Source organism: Phasianus colchicus, chromosome 15 (genome assembly GCF_987193195.1).
Source record: "Phasianus colchicus chromosome 15, bPhaCol1.hap1.1, whole genome shotgun sequence".
Taxonomy (NCBI): domain Eukaryota; kingdom Metazoa; phylum Chordata; class Aves; order Galliformes; family Phasianidae; genus Phasianus; species Phasianus colchicus.
In genome coordinates this window covers 1,310,589-1,334,706 of record NC_143450.1, presented here as the reverse complement: position 1 = coordinate 1,334,706, position 24,118 = coordinate 1,310,589, and the positions used below count along the sequence as shown (strand labels likewise).

Genomic DNA, 24,118 nt, shown 5'->3' with positions numbered 1-24,118 from the left:
ACTCCTACTTGAGCAGCAAGTATTCATGCTCAGAGAGAGAAGACTGAAAGGCCAGACTGCACATCACTTCCAAAACAGGATTACAGTGCAGAATGATTCTAGGAAGGAAAACCAAGAGTTTGACGAAAGAAACTGAAATATCAATGTGGAAGCGGGCAAGCCATGAAACAGCAGGACAGGGAAGGTGTTGAATTCTCCCCTTTGGACATAATCAGACCTTGAAAGGATGAGGCCCTCAGCAGCCTCACCTCACTCAAATTCAGCCTCACACACACAGGACATCATAGAACTCTCCTGGGATCTCGCTGATCCATTACTCAGACATGACTGAAATAACTACTTACACTTAAGGAAAGCCCAAAGGAGCAGAAGGGATTCGTGACCACAGAGAGACACGTATTCAGAACATCCAAAGACAGTGTAGTGTAGTCATGTCAACACAATGAACTACTGCCAGATCTGGAAGACCTCCCATTTCTTATGGCCCATGGTAACCTCCAAACCCCACTCTGAACAATGGATACAGAAAACAAGCAGCCTCTATTCCAGCTTCTACTCACTTTCCCAATCCAGCGTTGACACAGCCCTTCACTGAACCATCCCACCAGTCAGAGCAAGAAGTCCAAACACACCAAACAAACAGTGTCATATACACAGTGCCTGGCTGACCTTCTGCAAATAACCCTCAACATTTTGCAATGCTTCTGCAAATGTTAATGAGTAAGGCATCTTTATGTTTCATCTGAACTGTATAGGTGGGAATCCAAGGATGCACTATTCCTTTTGATTTTAAATATGGCACAGGTGCTGTGGGAGAAGCTACAGCTACTGATGCAAATATTGAAAGAACATCTGAAGAGGCTGAAGTACATCCTGCTGGAATATGAGGCTACAATCAGAAAACTGTCCAGGTACAACTGTCACCTTGTATCACATCTCCTTCAATAGACAAGGAAAGAAGACAATGACAGATTTTTTGACAAAAAACTATAACTGATAACAACGCAGTCAGGGCCAATGATAGGCAGTACTACATGCTGGACTGCTGCCTCAAGACCGACCCTTTGTGACTTCCAGACATTCAGCACTCCCACCTGGAAATGCTGCACACCATCAACTAACAGAATTACTACCAGCAACATATCAAATCAGAAGAGGCACTCATTTCATTCTGGAAAGGAAGATCACTAGCAATGAAAGCCTCGTGTCCAGCAGCAGGAGCAGAACTTAGAGAAACCCAGCCCTGTGCACTAACAGCTCCAGAACCTACAATCACCTTTGAGAACCACAAACGGCAACAGGATATGACAGGTTACACCCAAAACTTGTCCCCACCAATAAATAATGGCAAAAATAATAAATTCGGCAGAAAGCAAACGATTCTCATTGGAAATGTTCTGAGTGCTAACTCCATAGAAAAGTGTTACAGAAGTACACTGTGCCATTCCCTCTCCGAACATTCGGAACAAAAATTCATTCCTTTGCATCATTTCACCGGATGCAAAAGAAACATACCAAAGCAACATCTCTGTCAGCACTCCAAGGTCATCAACTGGGACTGCAGTCCTCTCTCAGAGGGAACAACAGAGGCATTGGCAAGAGGTAGTACAGACTGCAGGACTGGAAACAGGAAAAGACAATAATCTACTTCCTACTTTCATTATGACTTTGTCTGATGAACCAATGTAGACAGAGATACACCACGCACAGACAGAATGCTGAAATAATAATCAACGTACTGCATCGTGTCTCTTGAAAAGGAGAATCAAAGAAAAAAACAGTGCTGTTAACAGCACAATCACACTCCTCGTCAATAAAAGAAGAAGAAACATCCTGGTGGACCACCACTACCAGAATGACCATTAACATCCAGCTGTCCTACAGTGTTACGCACTATTAGAATCAGTCTTGCCAGAATTCATGTCACAGCAACTCAGTGCAAGTTATTTCATTCCATCAAAGGAAAATTCCAATACAAAACATCAAACCTCAGAGTAAACTTCCAGATCAACAACTGAGGAGCTCTGAGATGGACAAAACGCTAGATGCAAATGTAAATCAAATGTAAATCTTCACAGAATTTCCACAGTAAGTCAAAAAATGCAACTGCAAAGAATGGATGCAAGCTGAAGTGGAATACAGTCCAGTAGTGCTTGCCTTACCCATTTTAGAGTAAAAAAGTTGACTGAAAATGAGCAAGACACCATCGTTCCTGTATCAACAGAATGAGATCCAACAGCAATATTCAAGCATGATATACAAACAGAAAATTGCAAATACAACATTATTGCAACAAATATGTCAAAAAAGAGATTCCATGCCCCCGACAGGTACTGCTCTACAAAAGAGTTCCAGAGCAGTGCAACACAGCTGTCAGAACTCCAAGCCTCTACACAGAGGATGGAACAGAAAGAAAGGAAGCACAGAAAAAAGAAGATAATAGGGAAAATAAATAAATAAATAAATAAATAAGACAAGAAAGGAAGGACGGAAACAAGGGACGAGCGGCCCGCGAGAGATACTGACCGTGTCCAGCAGGGAGGGCGCGTCGTGCGGCGTCTCCTTCGGCGCGGGGCCGGGCGGCGGCGGGCAGTTGGGGCTGAACACCATCAGGTCGCTCTTGCCCGCGCCGTCCGTGGCCACGCACAGGCTCCGGCTCTGGCGCTGCGAGTACGACCAGCTGCCCACCTCGCTGGCGCACACCAGCGTCGCCGGCCCGGGCCCGGGCCCCGCCAGCACGGCCGCCCGCGGCGCCCAGCGCCCGGCCCCGTACAGCACCACCGCCAGCACCAACAGGCTCGACACCGCGCAGATGGCCGCCACCAGCCACACGTTCGTCGCCGACGCCGCCGCCGATGATCCGCCCTCCGCGCCCGCCGCCGGCCGCAGCCCCGCCCCCGCCGACACCGACACCGCCCCCGCCGCCGCCGCCAGCGCCGCCTCGGCGCCCTCCACCAGCGACACGCTCAGCGTGGCCGTGGCCGAGCGCGGCGGCTCGCCGTGGTCCCGCACCACGATCAGCAGCCTCTGCCGCGGGCCGTCCGCCTCCTCCAGCGCCCGCGCCGTGCTCACCTCGCCGCTGTACAGCCCCACGCGGAACGGGCCCTCGCCCCGCGGCTCCCGCAGCTCGTAGCGCAGCCACGCGTTGTAGCCCGAGTCCGCGTCCACCGCGCGGATCTTCGCCACCACCTGCCCCGCCGGAGCACCCCACGCCGCCCGCGCCCACAGCGACCACGACGACACGACCGAGCCCGACGAGCCCGGAGATCCCGCCGAGCCCGACGCCCGCGACCCCGGCTCCGCCGCCTCCGCCGCCTCGCCCGCAGCCCAGGGCCCCGGCCCGCCGCCCGCCAGCGGCAGCAGCGCCGGCGCGTTGTCGTTCTCGTCCACCACGAACAGCTGCACCGTGGCGTTGCCGCACAGCGGCGGCTCCCCCGCGTCCACCGCCCGCACCTCGAACTGCAGCACCTGCAGCTCCTCGTAGTCCAGCGGCCGCAGCGCCCGCAGACGCCCACTCTCCGCGTCCACCGACACGTAGCTCGACGCCGGACGCCAGCCCGAGCCCGAGCCCGAGCCCGAGCCCGCGCCCGTCCCCGCGCCGCCCTCCGACACCGAGTAGCTCACGCGCCCGTTGCCCGCCTCGTCCGGGTCCCGCGCCCACAGCCGCGCCAGCTCCGCGCCCGCCGCGTTGTTCTCCCGCGCCAGCACCGTGTACACGGCCTGCGCGAACGCCGGCGCGTTGTCGTTCACGTCCGACACCGGCACCCGCAGCCCGCGGCTGGCGCGCAGCGGCGGCGCCCCGCCGTCCTCCGCCCGCACCTCCACCTCGTACTCCGACACCCGCTCCCGGTCCAGCGCCTCCCGCAGCACCAGCGAGTACGAGCCCGCGAACGTCGCCACCAGCCCGAACGGCGACGGCGGCCGCACCGCGCACCGCACCCGCCCGTTCGGCCCCGAGTCCCGGTCCGACACGCTCAGCAGCGCCACCACCGTCCCCAGCGCCGCGTCCTCGGGCACCGGCACCGACAGCGACGTCACCCACACCTCGGGCGCGTTGTCGTTCACGTCCAGCACCTCCAGCTCCACGCTGCAGTGCCCCGACAGCGGAGGCGTCCCCTTATCTCTCGCCTCGATCTCCAGGTCATATGACTGAACATCCTCGAAATCCAGTTGTCCCGCAGTACTCATTTTCCCTGACAGTTTATCGATTACGAATAATTCCTTCACGTTCTCAGAAACAGTCTCACCGAAGACATAGTAGATTTCCCTGTTAATTCCCTCGTCATTGTCTGTCGCTGTTAGCTGCAGGAAAACTGTTCCCGGCATGGCATCTTCTGGCAGCTGCACTTTATACACCGACTGGTTGAACTGCGGCGCGTTGTCGTTCGCATCCAGCACCGAGATCACCAGCTGCACCGTGCCCGTCAGCGCCGGCCTGCCCCCGTCACTCGCCGTCAGCACCAAGCGGTGCTCCGACACCGACTCCCGATCCAGAGGATGCGTTAACACCAAGGCAATGGAAACTTTGTTTTTGTCTTTAGATTTCACATCCAGAGCAAAGTGCTCGGAGGGGCTCAGTGTATACGAGAGCTGGGCGTTCGAACCGATATCCGCATCCGACGCGCCCTCTAGCGGGAAACGCGATCCGGGCAGCGACAGTTCCGCGATGCTGATGTTTTTGGAGGTGGCGGGGAAGCGCGGGGCATTGTCGTTGATGTCGGTGACCTCCACCTCCACGTGGAAGACGCGCAGCGGCCGCTCCAGCAGCACCTCCAGGCGCAGGGCGCACGGCGCGCTCTTCCCGCACAGCTCCTCCCGGTCCAGCCGCGAGCTCACCACCAGCGCCCCGCTCGCCCCGCTCACCTCCACGCTCGCCCGCCGGCCCCGCGACACCAGCCGCAGCCGCCGCGCCTCCGCCTCGCCCGCCTCCAGGCCCAGGTCCTGCGCCAGCCGCCCCACCACCGTGCCGGCCTCCGCTTCCTCCGGCACCGAGTAGCGCACCTGCCCGCCGCCCAGCGCCCAGGCCGCCTGCAGCACCAGCACCGCGGCCGCCCAGCTCCGACGCGATGCTCCACCGCCGACCATCGCCCTCAACGCCGCACCGCTCCTTCTCCACGCCACGCACCTCACCACCTGCCTGCTACAAACCCTCCGCCCGCGCTCGCCCCCACAATCCTTCCTCACGGGACGCGCGTCCTCCTCCCCGCCGCTCGCTCTTGCTCTGCCTTCTTTTCCATGGGCACCGGAAGGTGTTCCCCTCCCTTTCTCCGATCGCATCGCGCGTTCCTTAGCTCGGAGCGGCATCATGTGGCTCGCGGAAGGAATTGCCTCTGTGCTTCTCTGCGTACAGCGCTGTACGTTCGCTTCTTTTTTTTTTTTTTTTTTCCATTTTCTTTTCTCATTCCTTGTGATTCACGTCACTTTCATGTTGTTTTTTTTGTTTGTTTGTTTGTTTGTTTGTTTGTTCGTTTGTGTTCTGGCGTTTTCGTTTTCCTGCCGATTGTGTACTCACACCGCTTTTCACTTCTTTTATTTGCAGGAAGGCACCAACTATCTTTCAAATGTGTTTTTCCGATCAGCTGCCATGCCTTGATCTGCAGTGCGGTTCCTGCAGTGAGAATATGTCCAGTTTTTCTATTAAGAATCCTTTCCTTGTTAGTGAAGTGTTTCATACGTGCTCTGTTCACATGCCCTTCTGATATATATTTGAGAATATATACACTTTGTAGTGAAAATATCGAGAAGTTTGACTTCACTTGCCTTTAATCTATGCCTTTCAAGGACTGAGCAAAGGGACGAAAGTGCTAATTTAATTAGATCATCATCTTGCACTCTCTGTCGATGGGTTCTCCTCACTGCTCCCATCCGTTGGAACAGAGCAGTACGGCGATGCATCCTTCCCGGGAGATTCCCTACTTACCGCTTTCAAACAGAATTGGTGCGAAGTGACAGCGAAGTGCCGGGAATGCCGATCTGCCCCCGCTAACCTGTGGCTGGAGCTGAGGGAGGAGGAGGTGAGAAAAGTAGTGCTCAGCATTCGTGGGGACTGTCGGGGGAGGAGATGCGAGCAATCCACGTTATTTATCAGTGAGATGTTTCCTTCCGATAAGGGCTGAGATTTCAACTTTTTTGATATCTCTGTTTGCCATTTGCACTCGCCATGTGTAGCTGGCATGTCAGAGGAGTGAGATACTGGAGCCAGTACCTAAATTTCACTGACCTTCTCTTCCCATTCCAGTAAAGCCAGGTGTAGGGCAGTGGGAGAATTCCTGAACACCGTCTGTAGCTTCAGGGCAGAATCTGCCACCTGCCTACAGAGCTATTCTCTGTTCCACCTTAAATTCATTGCCACTCTGAGAAGCCAGGCCAAGGTTGTGTTTGGTTTATACCATCTGAGTTCAATTTCCTGTGTATCATACCTGCACTGGTATGCACATTACTACCATAACTACTCCAATCTGGGTAATACCCAGGAAATAACACATCTAATATAAAGGGACCACAGCTAACAGTGCAAAAGCATATAATTGTCAATTGATCACATCTTCTTTTAATATGAACAACTTACCTGGACTGGAAGATGTTTTCAAAGTATAAAGGACACGGAGACAACAGGAACAAGGACATACAGAATTTGACAGCATGGAACTATGCAGAAGCTCATCACACCTCAGACATGGCCTTGCTGTCAGCAATTGCTTGGTTCAAGGCCTTCCTGAATTGGTCTTCCTCTGCATGTACCTAAATTCCCCTGAGGCAGACATCATGGAAAGCCTCCAAACATACAAAGGCAGTAGAGTGGTACCACGAAGAACACACAGCTTCTCAAGCTCAGAAATGCCTCACAACTAAGTTCTGGGTGTTCTGAGAGGATCCTGGCCAAGCAATGCTCTGCGCCAAGCCTCTTCTCCAGGTTTTCCTCTGGAAAATTCTACCCTGTACTCTGGGAAAACATTAAAGAAAACAGGCTCTGTTCAACAAGCAGCACACACAAGGGACACACTATCTGCACTTCAAGGTAACCAAAGGAAAAGTACCTGCTGTGTCCTGCCACAGGGCTTCAACCCTCCATCAAAGGGAACTACAGACGGGTCAGCAAAAACTGGCAAGGATGGTCTCTGGGACAGAGGAGTACCAGCACATTTCAGAAAGATACAGGAGAAGTCCCTGTTGACTTCCCTACATTTAGGATAACGCTGTCAAGTGAAACATTGTCAAGAAATATACAACAAGAGCAGAGAGAACCCTCTAATCCTTGTTGCTGTCTCAAGTCCAAGTTCAGAGTGAAATAAGAAGTCAAACCTGATATCAGCATGCTCAGCATCACCAAAGGCGGACAAAACATCCTGGCAGACCACCACTGCCACCATGACTCTTATGGACTGGCTGTCTTCAGTGATGGACAGAACTAGGCAACAACATCTGTAGAACTGATGTCATAATCGCTATATGGCATTGATTTTAGTCCATCAGAGAAAAACCCAGGCTACCAGCCAGCTCACCTCAATAAGAAGATCCAAACCAACAGTGGAGGAGCTCTTGGATGGACAGTGACATGGATGTGTTTGTCAAACAAACATCGTAACAGGATTACATGGCTGATTCAAGATGAAGACATACCAATGGTGCTTGTGTCACCCAGGTTACATGAAAAAAAACTTATGAGAGTGAATCATAATCATATACCTACATCATTATATTAGTAGTATCAGATGTCACGCCAATTTTCCAGCTTCACAGATGAAGATATATATATATATATATATATATGTATGTGCTTATCATTGACTTTTGCTTCCATTTTCCTTTTTTGTCTTAGCAAATAGCTTTTATCTCAATTCCCCTGTTCAGTTTTGTTTACAATAATCTCCTTCACCCCACCTGGAGGGAAGTGACTGAACAGTTGTGCAGTGCTGAGCTGCCTGTCTGGTTAGAAATCCACACAAACACTACAGATGAGCCTTTGAATTTTTGAGTCCTTATGGAAATTCAATGGGAAATTGGACATACAAATAAGGAAAAGTATTTCTGATGTGAATGAGCAAGGCATTCTTATGCTTCATATGAAATGTATGGAAGTATTTATAGACTTGCTTTCTTGTTTTTCCTTTCTATTTCTGAAGAGAAGGGCACACAATCTTTGTGAAAGTATGGGTACGGATGCAAACTGAATCAACATCCAAAGAGGACAGTGTAAATCATGCCAATTCCCAATACAGGAACACAAGCCTACAGCAAGTAACCCCTTAACTCACAGCTGTCACCTTACATCACATCTTCTGCGCAAGACAACAAAAAAAGAGGACAAATCTTTTCCTCCTCCGCTCTCCCCTTCCAAAAAACAAGCATAAAAAGCCAAGTATCACAGCAGCACAGTCTGCATTTCACTAATGACCATGAATACTGCCTACGTGACTGTCAGCAACACACTAACCCTTCATGACTGTTTTTTATCTCTGTCAGGTGGAAATCCTATAAACCATCAACCAACAACATTTGTAGAGGCAACATCATGAATGTCAATCAAAATAGGCACTGATTTCATCGTGGGACAGGAGAACCCAACCATGAATTCCCTGTATCCAACAGCAGGGCAACAGCTGTGGGCACTCTTGCCTTGGGTACCAGCCCCACTTGTGTCTAGAATCATCTTCTGGAACAACACATGGCAAGAAGATAGGGCAGGTTACACCTCACAAAAGGTTCCCACTAATAAATGATCTAAAAACTAAATACAATTTCCTTGGAAAGTTTTCATCTGATAATTGAGCAATAACATTTTGCAGAAGTACCCTGAGCAATCTTCTTCCTCTATTCTGAGAACAAAAATTCCAAGCCCTGCATCAGATGATCTTCTGCACAAGCAGGCCCACACAATGGACATTGCTGCCAGCACTCGGAGGTGACCAACACACAAACAAAAAAGCACCAGCTGTGATCAGCCCCAGGGCTCACCCTTCCGTCACAGGGAACAACGTGGCAGATGTTTTTTAGAGCATGGAATAGAATTACAACAGGGAATGAGGACATGCAGAAATTGAGTGCACAGGGCCCTGTAGAACCTCATTGCACTTCACAGATGAGCCTGCTGTCAGCAGTCACTCAGTTGAAGGCCTCTTCAACTCCCATTGAAAACAGTTGCCATGGTGCTCTCCTCTTATTGGGTCTTCCTCTACATAAGGCAAGGGAATGCCCAGGAAAGACAGGAGACAGACACTTCAAACAAATACAGGTGGCAGAACAAATAACACACAACCTCATATGATAATGCCTTACAACTGAATTTCAGGACATTCAGAGAGGATCCAGGTCAAGCAACACTGTGCGCTTGGCCTCTTCTCCACGTTTTCTACTGTCAACCTCTATCCATTGCTGGAGCAAATAGGATTTCCAGCATACTGTTTCCACCTCTTGTTCAATGACTCACTCTTTACTTAACATACAATATTACCTCAGACAACAATCTTCACTACTAAAGACACCCAACATTATATAACCAGGCTTTACTTGATCACTATCACAACACCTGGACGTTGATCCACCAAATAGTCAGAACCCAGCTCTACGCCCCAAACTCACTATGACCCAGAGTTGTGCAGATCCCCACCTTAGAATCATAGAATGGTTTGGGTTGGACGGGACCTTTACAATCACCTAGTTCCAATCCCCCTGATATACTCAGGGACACCTACCACTAGACCAGGTTGCCCAAAGTCCCAACCTTCCTGGCCTTGAATGCTTTCAGGGAGGGGGCATTCACAACCTCACTGGACAACCTGTTCCAGTGCCTCACCACCACCACCACTGTAAAGAATTTCTACCTGATATCTAGTCTAAACTTACCCTCTTCCAGTTTAAAACCATTTTCTCTCATCCTGTCACTAACGTCCTTATAAAACTCCCTCCCTAGCTTTATTGTAGGCCCCCTCAGGAACTGGAACGTCACTAGAGACCTTCCCTCACCAATCACATCAGGAACAGCTGGGTAACTGCTGAGGCTGGCAGTGTCTGCCAGACTCTTCCCAGTCGCAGGAACCACACTTTGAAGGCTTTACACCACCTCATCCCTCTCAGACAGAACGGATACCAACATCTGCATCAGGCTTCTCATTGCAACTGGCACAGCTCTGATCACCTCTCTGAAAATTGGAAGGAAACATTCATCAGAAAGCAGTCACCACTCTTCGTCTCGCATTCCAACACATTTCCTCTAGCAGGCAGGTGCCAGAGGAAAGGAGTGTCCCTGGCTGGGGAAACCACTCATCCCACTGGAACTCACAAACTCTTCATACGGCACAAGGAAAGAAGCACTCCACTTTCATTGGCACTCACGGGAAATAATAAAACAGTAGTATCAAGGGATATGTGGAACTGACATTGCCAGATTCCTTGAAGCCACTCTCTAGAAAATGCCTTGCCTAACGTGGGAGAAAAATTCTCTGTTTCTTGCCACTACCTCACGATGTTCTGTAACTCTTCATTTCAAAACACATTAACAGCATATGTGTAAAGGGAAAACATAACTGGGGTTTTGTTGCATCTACCTCTGAAGAAACAATTCCACGGTGTTAGAGCAATGAAATTCATATTTGTTCAAGGGGTGTAGGAAGAAAACCCCAGGTGTCACTGGTCACTTCATATCAGATCATTTCAGAGAAGGATGAGCAAAAAAGGAGGATGTAGTTTCTAAGGAGAAACACTTGGTAAACAACAGCAGGAAACAGTGAACAAAGCTGCACAGATAAGCTAAACTGTGGGATCAGCCAAGGATTCCATTTGACAGTTTCTGCATGCAATATTCACCTGGAACATGAAGTTCATTCATTTCTCCTCCTCCCAAAGTCAAAAAAGGAAGAAAGAAAAAGCATCATGCCCACAGAAGGCCAATAGGATGATCACACATTGCAACACCTTCTACTTGGGCAGAAGGATGTTCATACTCAGAAAGAGAGAACTGAAAGTTACAAAGCACATCACTTCCAATATAGGCCTGCAAAGCAGAATGACTCTAGGAAGGAAAACCAACGCGTATAGAATGCAAACCGCATTCATTCAAGTCACTTAACTCAAGAGGAAGAAAAAAGACATCTCTCATTCTTGCCTTCTGCCATACACCTTCGTCTACCCAACATTTTCTTCATTCCTCAAAAAGAAGGAATCTCACTCAAGGTCAACCTTCACAGTTTAAAATTGCCACAGTGACTTGCAAGAGATGCCACACCAGTACTCCATCCGTACTCAGCATTCCCTCTGGCTTCCACAGAGCATTCCCATCAATAAAAGTGCCAGACTGCAAAAACTGTGCCATGTACTCAGCAGCCGACAGACATTAAGCATATCACTCACATTTTTCTGTAATTCTTACAAAATACATAGGGACGAGAACAAAGCAGAGCAAAGAAGACGAAAGAAAACATTTAGAAAGGAAGGGAGGACTATGCGAAAGGCCCGCGAGAGCCACTGACCGTGTCCAGCAGGGAGGGCGCGTCGTGCGGCGTCTCCTTCGGCGCGGGGCCGGGCGGCGGCGGGCAGTTGGGGCTGAACACCATCAGGTCGCTCTTGCCCGCGCCGTCCGTGGCCACGCACAGGCTCCGGCTCTGGCGCTGCGAGTACGACCAGCTGCCCACCTCGCTGGCGCACACCAGCGTCGCCGGCCCGGGCCCCGCCAGCACGGCCGCCCGCGGCGCCCAGCGCCCGGCCCCGTACAGCACCACCGCCAGCACCAACAGGCTCGACACCGCGCAGATGGCCGCCACCAGCCACACGTTCGTCGCCGACGCCGCCGCCGATGATCCGCCCTCCGCGCCCGCCGCCGGCCGCAGCCCCGCCCCCGCCGACACCGACACCGCCCCCGCCGCCGCCGCCAGCGCCGCCTCGGCGCCCTCCACCAGCGACACGCTCAGCGTGGCCGTGGCCGAGCGCGGCGGCTCGCCGTGGTCCCGCACCACGATCAGCAGCCTCTGCCGCGGGCCGTCCGCCTCCTCCAGCGCCCGCGCCGTGCTCACCTCGCCGCTGTACAGCCCCACGCGGAACGGGCCCTCGCCCCGCGGCTCCCGCAGCTCGTAGCGCAGCCACGCGTTGTAGCCCGAGTCCGCGTCCACCGCGCGGATCTTCGCCACCACCTGCCCCGCCGGAGCACCCCACGCCGCCCGCGCCCACAGCGACCACGACGACACGACCGAGCCCGACGAGCCCGGAGATCCCGCCGAGCCCGACGCCCGCGACCCCGGCTCCGCCGCCTCGCCCGCAGCCCAGGGCCCCGGCCCGCCGCCCGCCAGCGGCAGCAGCGCCGGCGCGTTGTCGTTCTCGTCCACCACGAACAGCTGCACCGTGGCGTTGCCGCACAGCGGCGGCTCCCCCGCGTCCACCGCCCGCACCTCGAACTGCAGCACCTGCAGCTCCTCGTAGTCCAGCGGCCGCAGCGCCCGCAGACGCCCGCTCTCCGCGTCCACCGACACGTAGCTCGACGCCGGACGCCAGCCCGAGCCCGAGCCCGAGCCCGAGCCCGCGCCCGTCCCCGCGCCGCCCTCCGACACCGAGTAGCTCACGCGCCCGTTGCCCGCCTCGTCCGGGTCCCGCGCCCACAGCCGCGCCAGCTCCGCGCCCGCCGCGTTGTTCTCCCGCGCCAGCACCGTGTACACGGCCTGCGCGAACGCCGGCGCGTTGTCGTTCACGTCCGACACCGGCACCCGCAGCCCGCGGCTGGCGCGCAGCGGCGGCGCCCCGCCGTCCTCCGCCCGCACCTCCACCTCGTACTCCGACACCCGCTCCCGGTCCAGCGCCTCCCGCAGCACCAGCGAGTACGAGCCCGCGAACGTCGCCACCAGCCCGAACGGCGACGGCGGCCGCACCGCGCACCGCACCCGCCCGTTCGGCCCCGAGTCCCGGTCCGACACGCTCAGCAGCGCCACCACCGTCCCCAGCGCCGCGTCCTCGGGCACCGGCACCGACAGCGACGTCACCCACACCTCGGGCGCGTTGTCGTTCACGTCCACCACCTCCAGCTCCACGCTGCAGTGCCCCGACAACGGAGGAAAACCTTTATCTCTCGCCTCGATTTGCAACTCGTGTAAACGGACTTCTTCGAAGTCTAAGGGGGCTCGGAGCCGGATCTCCCCTGTCCGCGGATCAATGCTAAGTGAATCTCTCTGAGACGCAGGAACAGAACTGACGATGCTGTAGGAAAACTCCTGATTAATTCCCTCGTCCGGGTCCGTGGCTGCCACTCGCGCCACCAGCGTGCCCTCCGCCGCGTCCTCCGGTAGCTGCACTTTATACACCGACTGGTTGAACTGCGGCGCGTTGTCGTTCGCATCCAGCACCGAGATCACCAGCTGCACCGTGCCCGTCAGCGCCGGCCTGCCCCCGTCACTCGCCGTCAACACCAAGCGGTGCTCCGACACTGACTCCCGATCCAGAGGATGCGTTAACACAAGAAAAAGAGATTTCCTGTCTTCATCTGACGATTTTACTTCCAGAGCGAAGTGCTCGGAGGGGCTCAATGTATACGAGAGCTGCGCGTTCGAACCGATATCCGCATCTGATGCGCCCTCCAGAGGAACGCGAGAACCAGAAGGGGAGTTCTCCGAGACGCTGATGTTTTTGGAGGCGGCGGGGAAGCGCGGGGCATTGTCGTTGATGTCGGTGACCTCCACCTCCACGTGGAAGACGCGCAGCGGCCGCTCCAGCAGCACCTCCAGGCGCAGGGCGCACGGCGCGCTCTTCCCGCACAGCTCCTCCCGGTCCAGCCGCGAGCTCACCACCAGCGCCCCGCTCGCCCCGCTCACCTCCACGCTCGCCCGCCGGCCCCGCGACACCAGCCGCAGCCGCCGCGCCTCCGCCTCGCCCGCCTCCAGGCCCAGGTCCTGCGCCAGCCGCCCCACCACCGTGCCGGCCTCCGCTTCCTCCGGCACCGAGTAGCGCACCTGCCCGCCGCCCAGCGCCCAGGCCGCCTGCAGCACCAGCACCGCGGCCGCCCAGCTCCGACGCGATGCTCCACCGCCGACCATCGCCCTCAACGCCGCACCTCTCCTTCTCCACGCCACGCACCTCACCACCTGCCTGCTACAAACCCTCCGCCCGCGCTCGCCCCCACAATCCTTCCTCACGGGACGCGCGTCCTCCTCCCCGCCGCTCGCTCTTGCTCTGCCTTCTTTTCCATGGGCACCGGAAGGTGTTCCCCTCCCTTTCCCCGATCGCATCGCGCGTTCCTTAGCTCGGAGCGGCATCATGTGGCTCGCGGAGGGAATTGCCTCTGTGCTTCTCTGCGTATCGCGCTGGATTCATAGAATTAGTGAACCATACAATTCTTCGGGTTGGAAGGGACCTCTGAACGCCGTGTAGTCCAACTCGTGTAAGATGCTCAGGATGACCCACGGCTAGATGATGTTGCCCAGGGCCTGAACCAGCCTCTCCTTGAAAGTCTGTTAGGACGGGGCATCCTGTTCCAGTGCCTCACCACCCTCAGTGTAAATAAGATGATGTTCCACCCCTGTGACCATTTTAATGGCCCTCCTCTGGACACACTCCAACATGTCTATGTCTCTTCTGTACTGAGGACTCCACAGCCGGATGCAATACTCCACGTGAGTCCTCACCAGTGCAGAGTAGAGGGCCAGGATCACCTCCCTCACCCTGCTGGTCACACTGCTTTTGATGCAGACCAAGGTACAGTTGCTCTCTGGGCTGCAAAATCATATCCAGCTGTGTCCAGCCACCCTCCAGGTCTTTTTTTAGCAGGGCTGTGCTCAATTATTTCATCCCCCATCTTGTATTGTGTGGAGTTGTCTCAATCCAGGTGCAAGATCTTCTCTTTAAATTTGTTGAAACTCATGGGATTCACCTGGGCCCACTGTTCAAGCCTGTCTAGGTCCCTGTGGATGGCATCCCATCCCCTTGATGTGATCACCGCATGCCACAAGTTTACGTCACCAGCAAACCTACTGAGGATGCACCTTATCCCACTGTCCATGTCACTGATGAAGATACTGAAAAGTATCAGTCCCAGCACTGACTCCTGGGGGACACTAATTGTCACCAATCTCCATCCAGACATGGATCCATTGACCACCACTTTCTGGACTCGAGCCAGTTCTTCATTCATTGAACATTCCAGCCATCAAATCCATATCTTTCCAATTTGGACAGAAGGATGTTGTGGGGTACCATGTCAAAGGCCTTACTATAGTCAAGGTAGAGGACATCAGTGGCTCTCCCCTTGTCCACTGACGTAGTGACACCATCACAGAAGATCACTAGGTTGGTTAAGCAGGATTTGCCCTTGGTGAAGCCATGCTGTTTCTCCCGTATCACCTCCCTGTCTCCCACGTGCCTTAGCATAGCTTCCAGGATGATCTGTTCCCCAATATTCTCTGGCACAGAGGTGAGACTGACAGGTCGGTAGTTACCAGGCTCATTCTTTTTACCCCATTTAAAAAAGAGGTGTGATGTTGCATTTTTTCCCAGTAACCACGGACTTCACTTGATTGCCATGAATTTTCAAATATCATTGAGAGTGGACTGGCAACTACATCAGATAGTTCCCTCAGGTCTCTGAGACTTGCTTCATTGTTACCATTCTCTACTCCTTATGCTTCAGATATTTTAAAATATATACATATAATTTTTGACTGCGTACTTACCTGTAGCACTTTTCACTGTTTTACTTCAGAGCGTATCTTTTTACAGTGAGGTGCCAACTGATCTTTCGCACTTGTTTGTCATGTGAAATGGGTGTGCCATGAAAGGTATTGAATGTATCTGTTGGTTAGCTATCTCAGTAACAGTAATTGATATGTCACTCTTAGAAACCTTCTGATCTAATAGAATTCTTTCTAATGACACTCTCCATTCACATGGCCTTCTTTATATTTTTACAGGAAAATAACCATCACTTTTAGCATAACTACAGTGAAGCAGAGATTCACAGGTGACTGCTCTTAAAAAGAATTAGTTAGAGGAGAAAAGTGGGAAACACGTCCCCTTCCTTCACTCATGGTAAATGCTTCTCCCACCACTTGCTTCTTCTTTGGTTTCTGCAGTTACAATCACAGAAGAAGCATAGAAGTTGGAAGGGACCCACAAAGTTCATTCAGCTCAACCCCCTGAGGTGAACAAGGACACCTATAGCAAGATCAGAATGCTCAGAGTTCAATCCAGCCTGACCTTGAATGTCTCCAGGGACGGGACATCCAACATCTCTCTGGGCACCTTGAGCCAGTGCCTTACCAACATTACTGCAAATAATTACTTCCTTACATCCAATCTAAATCTCCTCCTGCCTAGTTTGAAATAATTTCCCCTTATCCTATCACAACAGGTCCTGCTAAGGCGTCTATCCCCTTCTTTCTTATATCTCCCCTTTACATAAGGAAAAGTTATTGTGAGGTCTCCCAGAGCCTCTTCTTCTCCATGCTGCACATACCCAGCTCTGTCCTTTCAGGAAGGTGTTCCATTCTTGGGATCATCTTTATGGCCATTCTCTGCACACACTCCAACACATCTGTGTCTCTCCTGTGCTGAGCACATCTGGATGCAGCACTCCAGGTGGGGTCTCACAGCAAGAGCAGAGGGGCAGATCCCCTCCATTGCCTTGCTGGCTGCACTGCTTTTGATGCAGTCCAGGATACAGTTGGCTTTCTGGGCTGCCAGGGCATGGTGCTGGCTCATGTCCAGCTGCTATCCATCAGCTATAACAGTCCTTTTTGGCAGGGCTGTGCTCCATCCTGTCATCATCCAGCTTGTCCTGTTAGTGGCAGTTACCACAACTCAGGTGCAAGTCCTTACTTTTGGCATTGCTGAACCTCATGAGGTTCTCCTGGGCCCACTCAGACTGTCTGGGTTTCTCTGTGTGGTATCCCATCCCTCTGGTGTGTCAACTTCGCCTTGGCAGTCATTTGCAGTCTACTGAGGGTGTACACAATCTGACTGTCAATTTAATTAGTGAAGAGATTAAACAGCACTGGTCCCAGCAATGACCCCTGAGGGACACCATTCATCACTGACCTCCATCCAGATAAGGAGCCATTACACTACTCCCTGGTTTCATCTTGCACCCAGTTCCTCATCCATCAAATGGTGCACCCATCAGATCCACACCTTTCCAATTTGGACAGAAGGATATTATGGGATACTGTGTCAAAGGCCTTACTGAAGTTCAGTTCAGCCAGTGTGAAAAAAAACATAATGTTAAACACTTCATCCGCCTTCATGTTTCTACCTGAACTACATTCCTCTATCCCAACAAATGGCACACTCATCTCCCTGAGGAAGCATTCAGACACATCACATTTCCTATCCCAAATCCTTCCATGCAGAGCACAGTGGAAGTTCAGACGCAGAAGATTAAATGTGGTCCTTCTCTCCTGTGATGCTCCTGAGTAAAGCAGCTCAAGCAAAACAGCAGCAGTGATTTCTGGCAGATACTACACCAGTTGGGCACCACAACTTTCATTAACGTGTTCCAATCACATTCAGAACGTAGCAGTACATGTTTTGTTCTGCATTACTATTCTTTCCATACAGGGATTTTCTGTGATCTTACACCATGATTACCCAAACACACAAACAGAAAAAATGCATCATGCCCAGTTAACAGACATTTTGTTGACTTTTCCAGGTGGGATTGCAATTATTAAAGGCAGGAATGCTACAAGTACAATTGTACAAGGCAGAATATTTTGCAGGTTCATTTAGCAAATGAAAGGAAGGCTCTTCAGCAAAGCCAAGTATAAAACTGCACAAATGTGGGAGAAGTACACAGGGATTACACTCACCAAACAATGTCTCCTAAGAAATTACCTGTAACTCCAGTACTGGACTGACATGCACGGAAGAGATCTTTACCAGTGCAAAACTGCTCTCTCTATTGGTACACACATGATCACCAAAAAGCCCCAAACCTACAGGCAATTCCCACAGCATATGTACTCCAGTCAAGATTAAAAAAAAAAAATAATAAGAAAGAAAGAAGAAAGAAAGAAAAAAAAAAGCACAACTAAGTAAAAATGTATAGCTGTCTCTAAAACACATATTCTTTGGATGTGAATGACTTACCTGTAATGTCAGTTGCTGACTATTCACAGAAAGAACACTAGGTAGGGTGTAGTACATCCTAGCACGCATCTGTCAAACAGGAAGAAAGAGGAAGACCAGACGGCTAATGACTTTCTCTCAATGACTATCTCAGCACACTGGAGTGAAAAAGTCAGACACCGCACTCAAGGCCAACTACTCAAAGGTCTGCAAAGTGACAGCAGCCAGAACTCAGTGCTCTACATCTCATCCACTGTCACCCACATATTTCTAATGACAGAGAAGAAAAACAAATGAGTAGGACATTTTTCTAGCAGGAGAAAAGAAGAAGATTCCATTCCATATCATTGAAACACAAGGCTTGCCAAAATATGGAATTCAGAGGGCTTTTGTTCCCATCCCAAGCAACAAAACAACCACAGAGAAGATTGGTTGGGAAAGAAGATTTTCCACAGGGAAGTTCAGACAATTCAGCCAGAAATACCAATATTGGAAAAAACTCCTTCTTTGAGAAAAAAACGCCATATTCTAACACAAGAGAATAAAGGTGCACATAGCAGATGTCTTCGGAAGCAGAAATGCCACATGCGCAACAAGGAGTGAGGAAACACAGAATATGACTGTAGAGAGCCTAGAGAAGACAATCACACTGCACAGATGGACATGCTATCAACTTGATAGGCTTCCTGTGTCCCAACAAAGACAGTATCTGCTGTGATGCTCAAAGCTTACTAGATGCTCCTCTCCCTAGGGCAAGGGGATGCCCAGGGAAAACAGCCAAAAAACGCTTCCAACAGATACAGTGAGGCAGTAGTGTGGAAGTATGAATAGCACACATCCTCTCATCTGACCTTCTGGAGGTTCTGAGGGGATCTAGGCCAAGCAGCACTATGTGTTCAGTCTCTTTTCCAGCTTTTCTACTGCCAACCCATAAACCATCCCTTGTCAAATAGGATCTCTAGGACCTCAGCTAGCACTTTCCAACTCTTGTTCAGTGACTCCCTCCCTCTTCTACCTAACAGCATCATTTCTTTCAGACAAGATCCCCCTCTCCTAGAACAACCAAGAGTAAAATCCTATGGCCTTCAAAGACAGTATGAGCATTCCAATAAGATGTACTATCTCAAGATGAGGTAGGCTCCTGTTTCTTAAAGCCTCCTGGCTACTCCCACTCCCCACAGCCAACAAGGATACAGAAGGCAATCAAAATCTCTCATTTACGATTTTTTACAAGCTCTGGAGTCTTCTCAATGATGATGTGTTCTCTCAAGGACAGGGATTTACATACAAAGTCAAAAATCATCGGAGAAAAAGATCCAGCTCTAACGTGCACTACTACCACATTCACATCCACCAAATGTCAAAAACGCATTTCCCACCGTAAGGTTGATTTTGACTTTCACAGTACCCCCCACTGACAACAGAACTAAACCTGACAAAACCTGACCAACAGTGCAATATACAGAGAAAATGGCAAACTCTATGCATATCATGCCAGGTGATTTATAATGAATCCAAAAATTTTTCTTAAAGTACACATAGTTAAACGAAGGTATTTATGCCGTTAATCATAGAAACATAGCAGGAAAAAAGGAAGGATAAGCAGCACTAACCGTGTCCAGCAGGAAGGGCGCGTCGTGCGGCGTCTCCTTCGGCGCGGGGCCGGGCGGCGGCGGGCAGTTGGGGCTGAACACCATCAGGTCGCTCTTGCCCGCGCCGTCCGTGGCCACGCACAGGCTCCGGCTCTGGCGCTGCGAGTACGACCAGCTGCCCACCTCGCTGGCGCACACCAGCGTCGCCGGCCCGGGCCCCGCCAGCACGGCCGCCCGCGGCGCCCAGCGCCCGGCCCCGTACAGCACCACCGCCAGCACCAACAGGCTCGACACCGCGCAGATGGCCGCCACCAGCCACACGTTCGTCGCCGACGCCGCCGCCGATGATCCGCCCTCCGCGCCCGCCGCCGGCCGCAGCCCCGCCCCCGCCGACACCGACACCGCCCCCGCCGCCGCCGCCAGCGCCGCCTCGGCGCCCTCCACCAGCGACACGCTCAGCGTGGCCGTGGCCGAGCGCGGCGGCTCGCCGTGGTCCCGCACCACGATCAGCAGCCTCTGCCGCGGGCCGTCCGCCTCCTCCAGCGCCCGCGCCGTGCTCACCTCGCCGCTGTACAGCCCCACGCGGAACGGGCCCTCGCCCCGCGGCTCCCGCAGCTCGTAGCGCAGCCACGCGTTGTAGCCCGAGTCCGCGTCCACCGCGCGGATCTTCGCCACCACCTGCCCCGCCGGAGCACCCCACGCCGCCCGCGCCCACAGCGACCACGACGACACGACCGAGCCCGACGAGCCCGGAGATCCCGCCGAGCCCGACGCCCGCGACCCCGGCTCCGCCGCCTCGCCCGCAGCCCAGGGCCCCGGCCCGCCGCCCGCCAGCGGCAGCAGCGCCGGCGCGTTGTCGTTCTCGTCCACCACGAACAGCTGCACCGTGGCGTTGCCGCACAGCGGCGGCTCCCCCGCGTCCACCGCCCGCACCTCGAACTGCAGCACCTGCAGCTCCTCGTAGTCCAGCGGCCGCAGCGCCCGCAGACGCCCGCTCTCCGCGTCCACCGACACGTAGCTCGACGCCGGCCGCCAGCCCGAGCCCGAGCCCGAGCCCGAGCCCGCGCCCGTCCCCGCGCCGCCCTCCGACACCGAGTAGCTCACGCGCCCGTTGCCCGCCTCGTCCGGGTCCCGCGCCCACAGCCGCGCCAGCTCCGCGCCCGCCGCGTTGTTCTCCCGCGCCAGCACCGTGTACACGGCCTGCGCGAACGCCGGCGCGTTGTCGTTCACGTCCGACACCGGCACCCGCAGCCCGCGGCTGGCGCGCAGCGGCGGCGCCCCGCCGTCCTCCGCCCGCACCTCCACCTCGTACTCCGACACCCGCTCCCGGTCCAGCGCCTCCCGCAGCACCAGCGAGTACGAGCCCGCGAACGTCGCCACCAGCCCGAACGGCGACGGCGGCCGCACCGCGCACCGCACCCGCCCGTTCGGCCCCGAGTCCCGGTCCGACACGCTCAGCAGCGCCACCACCGTCCCCAGCGCCGCGTCCTCGGGCACCGGCACCGACAGCGACGTCACCCACACCTCGGGCGCGTTGTCGTTCACGTCCACCACCTCCACCACCACCTTGCAGTGGCCCGACAGTGGGGGCCAGCCCTTATCTTTTGCCCTTACGTGCAGGTCATACAAAGAAACTGTCTCATAATCCAAGGGACCCGTGAGTCTGATCTGCCCACTGTTTGCATCGATAGTAAAAATGTCAGAGGCAGACGGAGGACTGAAAGTATCAATTTCATAAATCATTTCGCTGTTAATTCCATCGTCTGGATCTGTGGCATTCACTCTCACCACCAGCGTGCCCTGCACCGCGTCTTCAGACAGCTGCACTTTATACACCGACTGGTTGAACTGCGGCGCGTTGTCGTTCGCATCCAGCACCGAGATCACCAGCTGCACCGTGCCCGTCAGCGCCGGCCTGCCCCCGTCACTCGCCGTCAACACCAAGCGGTGCTCCGGCACTGACTCGCGATCCAGGGGTTTTGTAAGCACCAGGAACAGAGATTTACTCCGCGAATCACTGTTTTCTTCCTCTATACTGAAGTGCTCGGAGGAGCTCAGTGTATACGAGAGCTGCGCGTTCGAACCGATATCCGCATCCGACGCGCCCTCCAGCGGGAAACGGGTCCCAGGCATAGTGGTTAATTCCGCGATGCTGATGTTTTTGGAGGCGGCGGGGAAGCGCGGGGCATTGTCGTTGATGTCGGTGACCTCCACCTCCACGTGGAAGACGCGCAGCGGCCGCTCCAGCAGCACCTCCAGGCGCAGGGCGCACGGCGCGCTCTTCCCGCACAGCTCCTCCCGGTCCAGCCGCGAGCTCACCACCAGCGCCCCGCTCGCCCCGCTCACCTCCACGCTCGCCCGCCGGCCCCGCGACACCAGCCGCAGCCGCCGCGCCTCCGCCTCGCCCGCCTCCAGGCCCAGGTCCTGCGCCAGCCGCCCCACCACCGTGCCGGCCTCCGCTTCCTCCGGCACCGAGTAGCGCACCTGCCCGCCGCCCAGCGCCCAGGCCGCCTGCAGCACCAGCACCGCGGCCGCCCAGCTCCGACGCGATGCTCCACCGCCGACCATCGCCCTCAGCGCCGCACCGCTCCTTCTCCACGCCACGCACCTCACCACCTGCCTGCTACAAACCCTCCGCCCGCGCTCGCCCCCACAATCCTTCCTCACGGGACGCGCGTCCTCCTCCCCGCCGCTCGCTCTTGCTCTGCCTTCTTTTCCATGGGCACCGGAAGGTGTTCCCCTCCCTTTCTCCGATCGCATCGCGCGTTCCTTAGCTCGGAGCGGCATCATGTGGCTCGCGGCGGGAATTGCGTCTCGTGCTTCTCTGCGTAACGCGCTGTGTTCACTTCGTCTTTTCCACTTTCAATTTCTCGTTCCTTAATCTTTAGTCTTTGCTTTTTTTTTTTTTTTTTCCCCTGTTTCCTTAACGGCATCTTGATGGTTCCTTCAAAGGTGACGGGGCTGACATCTGCTTTTATGGATATTTGTGTCTTTCATTTGTATTTGTCATCTGTTGCAGTTATGTCCGTGAGTAACCGGACCATTCTCTGGCCCTTGGAATGGCAGATGAGTGTGTATACCTCCAAGTAAAAAAGCAATGCCTGCCCACGCAGCTCTTCTCTGTCCCCCCCTTGCATTCACCTTCACCTGCACACTGGATAGGGGAGAGCTGGCTATGGGCAGAGAGCAAGTTGCTTCCTCATCTCTGCAGATCACACACATAAAACTCAGCTTTGGAGCACCAAACACATTTCTGTCGCACTAAACATGCATTTGCCTTCTGCTCCCTTTGTTTTTCTGCTCCGACTTTTTACTAGTCCATGCAGAAATCCACCACTGAAGCTGTCAGTGGAACAACATTGATGCATTGAGTCCAGATCCTTATCTAGTCCTTGATGCCAGCTGGTTGTAGATTTTACCCAATTTATACCTGAAACATTTAAATGAACTCTTCTTGCATCTTTGTACCTTACCTGCAATCCTTTATCACAACCAATGGAAGGCTCATTGCCCCAAAGAAGTATTCAGACAGACCACATTTCCTTTCCCAAATCCTTCCATGCAAAGCGAAATGGAAATTCTGCCTCTAAAGATGAATCCTGGTCCTCCCCTCCTACAATGCTCCCAAGCAGGAGTATGGGACTTTCATTAACACATTTCTACTAAATTCAGAATGTAAGAGAAAACATTCACTTCTATTCACTTGTATTCATTCTTCATTTCTATTCCTTGTGTCTTCGGATCTTCTGTGACCAAACACATCTGTTACCCCAGACAGGCAGAGACAAAAATTTATCCTGCTCAGTGTAAAAGTGCTGACAAGCAGATGGGTCCTCTGTTACCAAGTGAAGGAATGCTACGAGCGGTATTGTACAAGGCACAATTTTGCAAAATTAATCTGGAGATATGTTACTGATCTCTGAATTTCATGAAAATTAGGTCTACATGTGGATATTTATTTTGTTTTGTCTTGCAGGTTTGTGTAGCAAGAAAAAGTAAAGGTTTGGGTTGAAATCAATGTCCTCACCAGTGCTCAAAAAGAGATCTTTATATACACCTTCTGTCAACAAAGCAACCAAGCTCACTCCATGTGAGTCCATGACAAGGTGTTTAATGAAGGTGTATACACACATTCTTTTTCTACTTTTCTACTAAGTTCACCCACTCACCCGGAATGACTAGATCTAGTACTTCTTCATGCCATATTCATGGGGATGGTAATATAATGCCATAGTCACAAAAAAAGAGCACTGTTTTATTTTCAAGAGCTTATCTTAGAGCTGTGCTAACTTCTACATTAAGCTTGCTCCAAAAAAAGTGTAGCAGAAAGTTTTAATCAGCAAAACATCTGCTCAAGACAAAGCAAGCATTGTTTCCAAGAGTGTAGGACATGCTGTCCCTTCTCTTGTTTTCCAAATACTTGTCTGCATCATCTCTACATTCACTAAGCAATGGTTCAAATAAGTGATCCCACAGTGCCAGTGATCTGAGCT

General features: G+C 53.3%; 1 protein-coding gene and 2 pseudogenes across 1 annotated transcript; all 3 read right to left on the bottom strand.

Moving 5' to 3' along the window:
- Window positions 1-2,373: 2,373 nt before the first annotated feature.
- On the bottom strand, window positions 2,374-6,471 carry LOC116241631 (protocadherin alpha-2 pseudogene; annotated as a pseudogene).
- A 4,530-nt stretch (window positions 6,472-11,001) lies between these two features.
- Window positions 11,002-15,077, bottom strand: LOC149915812 (protocadherin alpha-3 pseudogene; annotated as a pseudogene).
- Window positions 15,078-19,254: 4,177 nt separating this feature from the next.
- Window positions 19,255-22,389, bottom strand: LOC149915811 (protocadherin alpha-2-like). The gene has a single exon (XM_090150952.1). The coding sequence runs from the start codon at window positions 22,383-22,385 to the stop codon at window positions 19,602-19,604; it is 2,784 nt and encodes a 927-aa protein (XP_090007078.1). The 5' UTR covers window positions 22,386-22,389; the 3' UTR covers window positions 19,255-19,601.
- Window positions 22,390-24,118: the final 1,729 nt, after the last annotated feature.